Consider the following 12,561-nt stretch of genomic DNA (forward strand, 5'->3'; position numbering starts at 1 on the left):
ATCACTGTTGTTATTGGTAACACAAGACCATTTAATTGAATTCAAGGTGAATCAAAATGGGATCATGGCCAGTGTAAACCCTTAGCTGAATATTAAAAGATATTAAGACCATTATTGGGAATATTGCTAAGTACTAGGGTATTGACTGCATGCTACTGTGCAGTATTAATTGCACAGTAGCATGCAGTCAATGCTTTAGGGATTGTTTTGGGGTGCCCCTATATACTAAAGCCACATATCATTTCTATCTATGCTAGAGTAAAATCTCTAATCCTAGAAAAATTATGCTACTTTTGTACTGCGACTGTCCCTCCATTATGCAGTTACCTCCTTAAACTGTACTTTATCACTTTTTTTTTTTTTTCTTCTTCTTCTTCTGTCCCCTATGGTAGGAGGTAAGAATTCTGCCATCATGTTTCCTATGTGGATCATAAAAGGCAGCTAAGTGGGATGGAGTTATGGCACAAAGTGTCCTACTCTGCAAAATTATCCTACAAGAAGTCAAGGTATAAGAGGGTCCAGAGAAAGATTTCCAACCAGAATCCAAAGATTTGGGTCATTAAATGTGTATAGGTGTGGTACAGATGTGAGTAAAAGGGAAGAGATAGGCAGTAATTTGTGAGATGGAAGATTGACAAGTTAAACACCGTATGAGGACGGAGCCTTAGGCTCCGTCCTCATATGATGTTTAACTCGTCAGTCTTGTCGGCAACTGCTACTTTCATGAAAAAGAGATAGAAGATGGATGTGTTGACATTAAGTGAAACCAAATTGAAAGGGATGGGTGATTTGGAGTTTGTGAATATGGTGGGGAGGGTGTTGAGTGAAGAAGGGGCAAGGGAGGGAAAAGGTAGCTCTGCTGGTAAGTGATGAGATAGGAAAATGTGTGGTGGAATGGAAGGAAGTATCTTCAAGGTTAATGTGGATGAAGGTGAAACTGGGATAGGAGTTATGGGGTCTTTGTAAGTGCATATGGGCCTTGTAGTGAGAAGACTGTAGAGGAAAGGGAGGCTTTTTGGGTAGGTTTGAAGGAGAGCTTAAAGAGTTTTGGGTGGAAAGTAAATGAATTAGTGCTTATAGATCTCAATGCATAGAGAATGAAACAATAGATGGAGTGCTTGGGAAGTTTGGAGTACATACATATACCAAAGGCTTTTTCCCCTGTACAAAGGAGATTGCCAAAAAATGAAGGCATAAAATCCACTCCCACGCATTCCATCCCCATATACTCCACTCCCATCCACTCCACTCCCTCTTATTGTGGCTCTTCCTGGATAACAGGTCATCCCTGCACCTCGCCCAGTCCCCTGGGTCAGAAGCAGTGTTGCAAGACACAGTACATTCACAGCAAGGCTGCTTCATTAAATTGGCAACCCCCCACCTCTATGTCCCCATGTGCAGAAATGGTGAAGATGGGGAGAAATCCCTTTGGGCTGCATCAATTTATTTTTCACACATACTCCATCATCCTGCATCCCCCACTTACTCCCTTTAATGCATCACAGCATCACCCATACACAACCATTCTCCATTCACCCCTATCTTCTTTCTTTTCCCATCCTTCCTCAACATACATTTCCTCCTCTCCCAATGCCCCTTTTACCCCATCCATCTATCTCATTCTCATGAGGGGGCGTCCTAGGATGAGGTGGATGGATGGGGTGAAGGGGGCTTTGGGGAAGAGGGGAATGTCTGTTGAGGAAGGACGGGAGAGGACAGAAGACAGGGGTGAATGGAGAATGGTTGTATATGGATGATGTTGTGATAGCATGAGGTGGAATGGGCGGGTGGATGAGGGGTGAGGTAGTATGTGTGAGCAGAATTTGACGCAGCCCGAAGGGATTTCTCACCGTCCTCTCATTTTATGCAATGGGGGGGACGGAGAGGGGGGATCACCGATTTAATGAAGCGGCCTTGCTGTGGATGTGCTGTGTCTTGCGACACTGCTTCTGACCCAGGGCAGTGGACAAGGTGCAGGGATGACCCATCATTCAGGAGGTGCTAAGATAAGAGGGAGGTTGGAGGGGTGTGGAGTGTATTCAGGGATGGAATGTGTGGGAATGATTTTATGCCCCTTGTAAGGGGGAAAAAGCCTTGGTATATGTATGTATGTATGTATCTATCTCATTCTAGGTTGACCCCTCATGTTCACTTCATCTACCTCTGCCTTCCACACCTCTTTTACTAATCTTTCTTCACTCGTTCTTTCCATGTGTCCAAACCATCCCAATACTCTTTCATCAACCCTATCTCCTAACTCCCTTTCCATCCCCGTTCTCCTCGTCACCTCTTCATTTCTCACTCTATCCAGCCTAGTAACCCCTATCATTCTCAGGCACCTCATCTCAAATACATTCAAACTCCTCTCTAATGTTCCATGTTTCTGTCCCATACAGTGCTGTCAGCACAACCACTCCTGGGTTTGCAAAAGAAAGTGGAATACTAGGGAAAGGTTTAGAATGGGAGAGAGAATCAAGGTATAGAAATACCCTAAGAAATCAGGAGATTACACAATGAATAAATAAAATTATAGATCTGAAAGCTGAATAGAAGGCAGTGTATAAAGAAATGAATCAATTAAAACTTCAAAATGCTGAAACCAACAGAGAGCTTGATCTAAAAAAAGGAATTAATCATAGTCAAAAGTGAGAATGAAAGAATGAAAAATGAAGATACAAATAAAAATGAGGCTTTGAAAAAAGAAGTAAAAGAACAAATACAATCGGTGACCAAGAAAGTGGGAGAAACAATAAAAGAGACAGATCTCCAAGAAATGAAAAATCAATGGAAAATGGAAAAAGAAAATGAATAACTTTTAAAGAAATACATACATACATACATATACCAAGGCTTTTTCCCCCTTACAAGGGAGGTAGCCAAAAAGGAAAAGGCATAAAATCATTCCCACACATTCCATCCCTGAATACACTTCACACCCCTCCACCCTCCCTCTTATCTTAGCACCTCCTGGATGACAGGTCATCCCTGCACCTTGTCCACTGCCCTGGGTCAGAAGCAGTGTCGCAAGACACAGCACATCCACAGCAAGGCGGCCTCATTAAATCAGCGATCCCCCCCTCTCCGTCCCTCCATGCATAAAAGGAGAAGACAGGGAGAAATCCCTTCGGGCTGCGTCAAATTTTACTCACACATACTACCTCACCCTCCATCCCCCCACCCATTCCACCTCATGCATCCCGACATCATCCATATACAACCATTCTCCATTCACCCCTGTCTTCTGTCCTCTTCCGTCCTTCCTCAACAGATATTCCCCTCTTCCTCAAAGCCCCTCTCACCCCATCCATCCATCTCATCCTAGGATGTCCCCTCATGTTCACTCCCTCCACATCTGCCTTCCATACCTCTTTTACCAGTCTTTCTTCACTCATTCTTTCCATGTGTCCAAACCATCCTAATACTCTTTCATCAACCCTATCTCCCAACTCCCTTTCCACCCCTGTTCTTTTCCTCACCTCCTCATTTCTCACTCTATCTAGCCCAGTAACCCCCATCATACTTCTCAGACACCTCATCTCAAACACATTCAAACTCCTTCTCTCTTCCTCTCTTATGTTCCATAGTACAGCAATAAGTGGAAGAGAATGCTAAAGAAACAATTATTAAAGTAATTAATTAGAGAGAGAATTGGGTCAGAGACGGTGTATAAAAAAAGTGAATATTAGTAAGGTTTATGGTATTAAAGAAAAACATAATGTAGCTAGGCACCTAAGAGAAAAAAAGGAGAAAGAAATTGCAAAAGAAATTCTAAAAGAGATACAAGAGAAGGGGCAAGAAATGGACAAAGAAATAGAGGTACACAGAATGGGACTGTACTCGAAAGAAAAAAATAGACTGCTAAAATTTAAACTAAGATCTCAAATTATAGTGGAAGAAGTACATACATACATATACCAAGGCTTTTTCCCCCTTACAAGGGAGGTAGCCAAAAAGGGAAAGGCATAAAAACACTCCCACCCATTTCATCCCTAAATACACTCCACACCCCTCCCACCCTTCCTCTCATCTGAGCACCTCCTGGATGACGGGTCATCCCTGCACCCTGCCCACCGCCCTGGGTCAGAAGCAGTGTCGCAAGACACAGTACATCCACAGCGAGGCCGCTTCATTTAATCGGCGACCCCCCCTCTCCGTCCCCCTTTGCATATAAGGCGAGGACGGGGAGAAATCCCTTTGGGCTGCGTCAAAATTTACTCACACATACTACCCCACCCCCCACTTCCCCGCCCATTCCTCCTCATGCAGTCACAACATCATCCATATACAACCCTTCTCCACTCACCTCTGTCTTCCGTCCTCTCCCTTCCTTCCTCAACAGATATTCCCCTCTTCCCCAAAGCCCCCTTCACCCCATCCATCCACCTCATCCTAGGACGTCCCCTCATGTTCACTCCCTCCACATCTGCCTTCCATACCTCTTTTACTAGTCTTTCTTCACTCATTCTTTCCATGTGTCCAAACCATCCTAATATTCTTTCATCAACCCTATCTCCCAAATCCTTTTTCACCCCTGTTCTCCTCCTCACCTCCTCATTTCTCACTCTATCTAGCCTAGTAACCCCCACCATACTTCTCAGACACCTCATCTCAAACACATTCAAACTCCTTCTCTCTTCTTCTCTTATGTTCCACGTTTCTGCCCCATACAGTGCTGTTGTCACAATCACTCCTTCATACAGTCTCCTCTTCGCATCCATTCCCAAATGTCTATTCCTCATTACACTCTTTAAACCACCAAGGCATTTACTCGCTTCTCTCAATCTACATTCTACCTCCACCTTCACTCCACCTTTTCCTGCTACACTTGCACCCAAGTATCTAAAACTATCCACTTCCTCCAGTTGCTCTCCCTTAATGTTCACTTCCAGTCTACTGCCACTTTCACCCCTTGTACATCTCATCACCTTACTTTTATCCACATTTATCTTTAGCTTTCTTCTATCACATACTCTCCCAAACTCTGCCACCAGCTTCCTCAATCCCTCCTCTGACCCTGCCACAAGCGCAGTGTCGTCCGCAAACAACAGCTGGTTCACCTCCCACTTTTCTCCATTTTCTTTAACCATCTCCAATCCCTGACTCACTACCCTAGCATTCACCTCTCGCACCACCCCATCCATGTATAAGTTGAACAGCCAGGGCGACATAACGCATCCTTGACGAAGTCCCACCTTTACTTCAAACCACTCACTCTCTCCATTTCTAATCCTAACACATGCTCTACTACTCTCATAAAAACTCTTGACAGCTCCCAAAAGCTTTCCTCCTATCCCATAAATCTGCATAACCTCCCACAGTGCCTTTCTGTCTACCCTATCATAAGCCTTTTCCAGATCCATGAAAGCCCAAAAAACATCCTTCCCCTTTCCTATAGCTTTCTCACATATCTGTCTTACCACAAAGATCTGATCTACACAACCTCTACCTGTCCTAAATCCACACTGTTCCTCACCAATTACTCCCTCTGTTCCTCTCCTAATCCTCTCAATTAAGATCCTCCCATAAGCCTTCCCTACTACACTCAACAGGCTAATCCCTCTGAAATTACTACATTCACACTTGTCCCCTTTTCCCTTGTAAAGAGGAACTATACAGGCACTTCTCCAGTCCTCCGGTACTATACCCTCTCTCCAGCAAACATTAAATAACCTCACCAACCAGTCCACCATCACTGCACCTCCCTTTTTCAGACATTCTGCATGACATCCATCCAGACCAGGTGCCTTACCTGCTTTCATCATCTTTACAGCTGCCTTCACCTCATCCTTCCCTATTTCTCCTCCATTCTCCTCACTCATCACTCTCATTTTCTTCGCATTTCCCACTGCAGCTATCTTTCCTTCTCTATCCTCCTTCACATTCAGCAACTCCCTAAAATATTCTGCCCATCTTCCCCTCACTGCCATCTCTTCCATTATCAACTCTCCATCTGTACCTTTTACCTTTTCTTCCCTACTTGATTCGCCTCCTCTTCCTCTCTTAATTTCTTTCCAAAACATCTTTTTATTACTTTCAAAATTTTCTGTCATACTCCTACCCCATTTCACATCTGCTCTCCTCTTTGCCTCCTTTACCTTTTGCTTTACTTCTCTTTTCTTTTCTTTGTACGTCTCATATGACTCCCCTGTCCTCTTTTGTAACCAATCTGTGAATGCTCGCTTCTTCTCTTCTACAGCGTTCTTTGTTTCCTCATCCCACCATTCACTACCCTTTCTTCTATTTCCCCCTGTCCTTCTTGTTCCACACACCATCCTTGCACACTTTAAGACTCCCTCCTTGAACCATCCCCATTCCTCCTCCACACCCATCTCTGCTCTATCCTTTACTCCCTCCCACTCCTCCTTCAGCTTCTTTTCGTACTCCTTCTCCTTTTCCTTTTCATTCAAGGAGTTCACTCTAAGAACCTCCCTACCTTTTGTCCCTTTCCTCCTTCTCCATCTATCCTCCACTCTCAGCTTACCTTCCACCAAAAAATGATCTGATATTCCCCCACCCTCTCCCCTTAGCACATGTACATCCTTAACTCTTCCTATCATAATCCTATTTACCACTACATAATCCATTAGCGCTCTATCTACCACCCTTCCCTCCACCACCCTCTCCCATGTGTACTTATGCTTGACTTTCTTCCGAAACACTGTATTTGCTATCATCAACTCTCTTTCTAGACACATTTCCACCATCAACTCTCCACTACGATTCTTTCCTGGAACTCCACACTTCCCAACCACTCCATCGATTGGACCATTTCCCACCCTAGCATTAAGGTCTCCCAGTACTATTACATTGACATTTCTTCCTAAACCCTCTATGCACTCATTTAAATCTATCCAAAAGGCCTCCCTTTCTTCCATGTTCTTCTCACTGCCCGGCCCATATGCACTTACAAAGACCCACATCTCCTTTCCCAGTTTCACCTTCATCCACATTATCCTTGAGGAAACCTCCTTCCACTCCACTACCCCTTTACCTATCTCCTCACTTACTAGAATAGCCACCCCTTCCCTTCCCTTTCTAAAATAACGAAGTTGGAAAAAAGCAAAAATTAAAAAAATATATGGATAGAGTATTTTATTGGTATGAATGAAGGTTACCTTACAGATTTTTTTTTTTTTTTTTTTTTTTTTACATAGTTTACATTAGTGATATTATTGATATCATGACTTTAGAAATAGTGTAACTAATAATCAATATATCTTTTACAGTGATTATCAGAGGAACTTCACAAATGTCAACACAGCTATTGAAATTGCAGCTGCAGGGCCTGGAGTCTTAAAGGCCATTTGGCTTCTTGCACTGGCACTCATATTCAAGGTGAAGTTGTTAATTTTATTATTATTATTGTTATTGTCATTATTATTTTTATTATCATTATTATTATTCCTGGACTGGGGTATTGACTGCATGTTATTGTGCATTATTAATTGTACAGTATCATGCAGCCAATACATTAACCCCTTCCATACGGTGCCGCCTACGTAGGCGTCATGAGGAGCAAGTGGATTCGCGACGCTGCCATATCGGCGTCTTGATTATATTTATTGTAGTCGCCCCTGTGTTTTTACATTCTCCCAAATATGCCCTGAATCCCATTCTCTGTGGTTTTCAAAATTCGCGGGTGAAAGAGAGAACGATCGATATAAGCGGTGACTATATTTTATGATGCGAGTATTATTACGACACGTCGTACGGCTGGCATTGGCTGCTGCCCGCAAGATTTAAGTCCCGTAGTGAAGTGGTTAAGGATTATTTTGGGGCACCCCTAGGGACTAGACCCACACATCATTTTGTCCGTGTTAGAGTAAAATCTCGACTAGAGGAATGATGTTCTTTCATACTACAGTAATCCCTCTCTAATGCTGTTCCCTTGAAACTGTCCTGTACCCCTTCTTTGAGTATATTTGAATGTGGAAAGCAGAGGTGGATGGAGTGAACTTCAGGGAACAACTGAGGATGAGATGGATGAATGGGGTGAAAAGGGGATCTGAGCAAGAGGGGCGTGTCTGTTGAACTGGGAAATGAGAAGACAGGGGATAGGGGTGAGTGGGGAATGTATATGAATAATATTTTGATGCAGCCTGAAGGGATTTCTCCCTGTCTTCTCCATTTTTTGCATGAGGGGATGGTGAGATAGCGTGGCCATGTAAGTGAAGTAGCCCTACTGTGGATTTACTATGTCTTGGTGTATAGCTTCAGACTTGGGTGGTGGGTAGGAGATAAGGATGACTCTTCATTTACGAGGAGCTAAGATGAGAGGGTAACAATAGTGGTTGAATGGTAGGAGGTGGTGCATGCCTTGACTGGCTACCACCCATATAAAGGGATGGTTCAAGGAGGGAGTCTTAAAGTGTGCAAGGATGGTGTGTGGAACAAGAAGGACAGGGGGAAATAGAAGAAAGGGTAGTGAATGGTGGGATGAGGAAACGAAGAAGGTTGTAGAAGAGAAGAAGCGAGCATTCACAGATTGGTTACAAAAGAGGACGGGGGAGTCGTATGAGACGTACAAAGAAAAGAAAAGAGAAGTAAAGCAAAAGGTAAAGGAGGCAAAGAGGAGAGCAGATGTGAAATGGGGTAGGAGTATGACAGAAAATTTTGAAAGTAATAAAAAGATGTTTTGGAAAGAAATTAAGAGAGGAAGAGGAGGCGAATCAAGTAGGGAAGAAAAGGTAAAAGGTACAGATGGAGAGATGATAATGGAAGAGATGGCAGTAAGAAGAAGATGGGCAGAATATTTTAGGGAGTTGCTAAATGTGAAGGAGGATAGGGAAGGAAAGATAGTTGCAGTGGGAAATGCGAAGAAAATGAGAGTGATGAGTGAGGAGAATGGAGGAGAAATAGGGAAGGATGAGGTGAAGGCAGTTGTTAAGATGATGAAAGTAGGTAAGGCACCTGGTCTGGATGGATGCCATGCAGAATGTCTGAAAAAGGGAGGTTCAGTGATGGTGGACTGGTTGGTGAGGTTATTTAATGTTTGCTGGAGAGAGGGTATAGTACCGGAGGACTGGAGAAGTGCCTGTATAGTTCCTCTTTACAAGGGAAAAGGGGACAAGTGTGAATGTAGTAGTTTCAGAGGGATTAGCCTGTTAAGTGTAGTAGGGAAGGCTTATGGGAGGATCTTAATTGAGAGGATTAGGAGAGGAACAGAAGGAGTAATTGGTGAAGAACAGTGTGGATTTAGGACAGGTAGAGGTTGTGTAGATCAGATCTTTGTGGTAAGACAGATATGTGAGAAAGCTATAGGAAAGGGGAAGGATGTTTTTTGGGCTTTTATGGATCTGGAAAAGGCTTATGATAGGGTAGACAGAAAGGCACTGTGGGAGGTTATGCAGATTTATGGGATAGGAGGAAAGCTTCTGGGAGCTGTCAAGAGTTTTTATGAGAGTAGTAGAGCATGTGTCAGGATTAGAAATGGAGAGAGTGAGTGGTTTGAAGTAAAGGTGGGACTTCGTCAAGGATGCGTTATGTCGCCCTGGCTGTTCAACTTATACATGGATGGGGTGCTGCGAGAGGTAAATGCTAGGGTAGTGGGTCAGGGATTGGAGATGGTTAAAGAAAATGGAGAAAAGTGGGAGGTGAGCCAGCTGTTGTTTGCGGACGACACTGCGCTTGTGGCAGGGTCAGAGGAGGGATTGAGGAAGCTGGTGGCAGAGTTTGGGAGAGTATGTGATAGAAGAAAGCTAAAGATAAATGTGGATAAAAGTAAGGTGATGAGATGTACAAGGGGTGAAAGTGGCAGTAGACTGGAAGTGAACATTAAGGGAGAGCGACTGGAGGAAGTGGATAGTTTTAGATACTTGGGTGCAAGTGTAGCAGGAAAAGGTGGAGTGAAGGTGGAGGTAGAATGTAGATTGAGAGAAGCGAGTAAATGCCTTGGTGGTTTAAAGAGTGTAATGAGGAATAGACATTTGGGAATGGATGCGAAGAGGAGACTGTATGAAGGAGTGATTGTGCCAACAGCACTGTATGGGGCAGAAACGTGGAATATAAGAGAAGAAGAGAGAAGGAGTTTGAATGTGTTTGAGATGAGGTGTCTGAGAAGTATGGTGGGGGTTACTAGGCTGGATAGAGTGAGAAATGAGGAGGTGAGGAGGAGAACAGGGGTGAAAAAGGAGCTGGGAGATAGGGTTGATGAAAGAATATTAGGATGGTTTGGACACATGGAAAGAATGAGTGAAGAAAGACTAGTAAAAGAGGTATGGAAGGCAGATGTGGAGGGAGTGAACATGAGGGGACGTCCTAGGATGAGGTGGATGGATGGGGTGAAGGGGGCTTTGGGGAAGAGGGGAATGTCTGTTGAGGAAGGAAGGGAGAGGACGGAAGACAGAGGTGAGTGGAGAATGGTTGTATATGGATGATGTTGTGACTGCATGAGGAGGAATAGGCGGGGGGGTGGGGGGTGGGGGCCGGGGTAGTATGTGTAAGTAAATTTTGACGCAGCCCAAAGGGATTTCTCCCCGTCCTCGCCTTATATGCAGAGGGGGACGGTGAGGGGGGGTCGCCGATTAAATGAAGCGGCCTTGCTGTGGATGTACTGTGTCTTGCGACACTGCTTCTGACCCAGGGCGGTGGGCAGGGTGCAGGGATGACCCGTCATCCAGGAGGTGCTCAGATGAGAGGGAGGGTGGGAGGGGTGTGGAGTGTATTTAGGGATGAAATGGGTGGGAGTGTTTTTATGCCTTTCCCTTTTTGGCTACCTCCCTTGTAAGGGGGAAAAAGCCTTGGTATATGTATGTATGTATTATTACTATTATTAATCATACATACATGCATACATATAACAAGGCTTTTTTTCCCCTTACAAGGGGGGTAGCCAAAAAGAAAAAGGCATAAAGTCATTCCACCCATTCCATCCCTGAATACACTCCACACCCCTCCACCCTCCCTCTTATCTTAGCACCTCCTGAATGACAGGTCATCCCTGCACCTTGTCCACTGCCCTGGGTCAGAAGCAGTGTCGCAAGACACAGCACATCCACAGCAAGGCCGCTTTATTAAATCGGCGACCCCCCTCACCATCCCCCCATTGCATAAAATGAGAGGACAGGGAGAAATCCCTTCGGGCTGCGTCAAATTTTGCTCACACATACTACCTCACCCCCCCATCCCCCCGCCCATTCCACCTCATGCAATCACAACATCATCCATATACAACCATTCTCCATTCACCCCTGTCTTCTGTCCTCTCCCATCCTTCCTCAATAGACATTCCCCTCTTCCCAAAGCCCCCTTCACCCCATCCATCCACCTCATCCTAGGACGTCCCCTCATGTTCACTCCCTCCACATCTGCCTTCCATACCTCTTTTATTAGTCTTTCTTCACTCATTCTTTCCATGTGTCCAAACCATCCTAATATTCTTTCATCAACCCTATCTCCCAGCTCCTTTTCCACCCCTGTTCTCCTCCTCACCTTCTCATTTCTCACTCTATCTAGCCTAGTAACCCCCATCATACTTCTCAGACACCTCATCTCAAACACATTCAAACTCCTTCTCTCTTCTTCTCTTATGTTCCATGTTTCTGCCCCATACAGTGCTGTTGGCACAATCACTCCTTCATACAGTCTCCTCTTAGCATCCATTCCCAAATGTCTATTCCTCATTACACTCTTTAATCCACCAAGGCATTTACTCGCTTCTCTCAATCTACATTCTACCTCCACTTTCACTCCACCTTTTCCTGCCACATTTGCACCCAATTATCTAAAACTATCCACTTCCTCCAGTCGCTCTCCCTTAATGCTCACTTCCAGTCTACTGCCACTTTCACCGCTTGTACATCTCATCACCTTACTTTTACCCACATTTATCTTTAGCTTTCTTCTATCACATACTCTCCCAAACTCTGTCACCAACTTCCTCAATCCCTCCTCTGATCCTGCCACAAGTGCAGTGTCGTCCGCAAACTACAGCTGGCTCACCTCCCACTTTTCTCCATTTTCTTTAACCATCTCCAATCCCTTGCCCACTACCCTTGCATTTACCTCTCGCACCACCCCATCCATGTATAAGTTGAACAGCCAGGGCGACATAACGCATCCTTGACGAAGTCCCACCTTTACCTCGAACCACTCACTCTCTCCATTTCCAATCCTGACACAAGCTTTACTACTCTCATAAAAACTCTTGACAGCTCCCAGAAGCTTTCCTCCTATCCCATATATCTGTATAACCTCCCACAGTGCCTTCCTGTCTACCCTATCATAAGCTTTTTCCAGATCCATAAAGGCCCAAAAAACATCCTTCCCCTTTCCTATAGCTTTCTCACATATCTGTCTTACCACAAAGATCTGATCTACACAACCTCTACCTGTCCTAAATCCACACTGTTCCTCACGAATTACTCCCTCTCTTCCTCTCCTAATCCTCTCAATCAAGATCCTCCCATAAGCCTTCCCAACTACACTTAACAAGCTAATCCCTCTGAAACTACTACACTCACACTTGTCCCCTTTTCCCTTGTAAAGAGGAACTATACAGGCACTTCTCCAGTCCTCCGGCACTCTACCCTCTCTCCAGCAAACATTAGATAACCTCACCAA

The 12,561-nt window shown here is 44.5% G+C and overlaps 1 protein-coding gene across 6 annotated transcripts in view; it reads left to right on the top strand.

The window, feature by feature from the left end:
- ClC-c (chloride channel protein 3) overlaps nucleotides 1-12,561 on the top strand; it is a 350,410-nt gene that overhangs the window by 238,451 nt on the left and 99,398 nt on the right. For all 6 annotated transcript variants that reach the window (XM_076213815.1, XM_076213817.1, XM_076213820.1 and 3 more), the window contains one exon: nucleotides 7,227-7,335. In XM_076213815.1, the coding sequence (XP_076069930.1) occupies nucleotides 7,227-7,335 (109 nt within the window). The remainder of the gene's footprint in view (nucleotides 1-7,226; nucleotides 7,336-12,561) is intronic.

The sequence above is a fragment of the Oratosquilla oratoria genome, chromosome 32, assembly GCF_046742065.1.
Source record: "Oratosquilla oratoria isolate Oo_2021 chromosome 32, ASM4674206v1, whole genome shotgun sequence".
NCBI lineage: Eukaryota > Metazoa > Arthropoda > Malacostraca > Stomatopoda > Squillidae > Oratosquilla > Oratosquilla oratoria.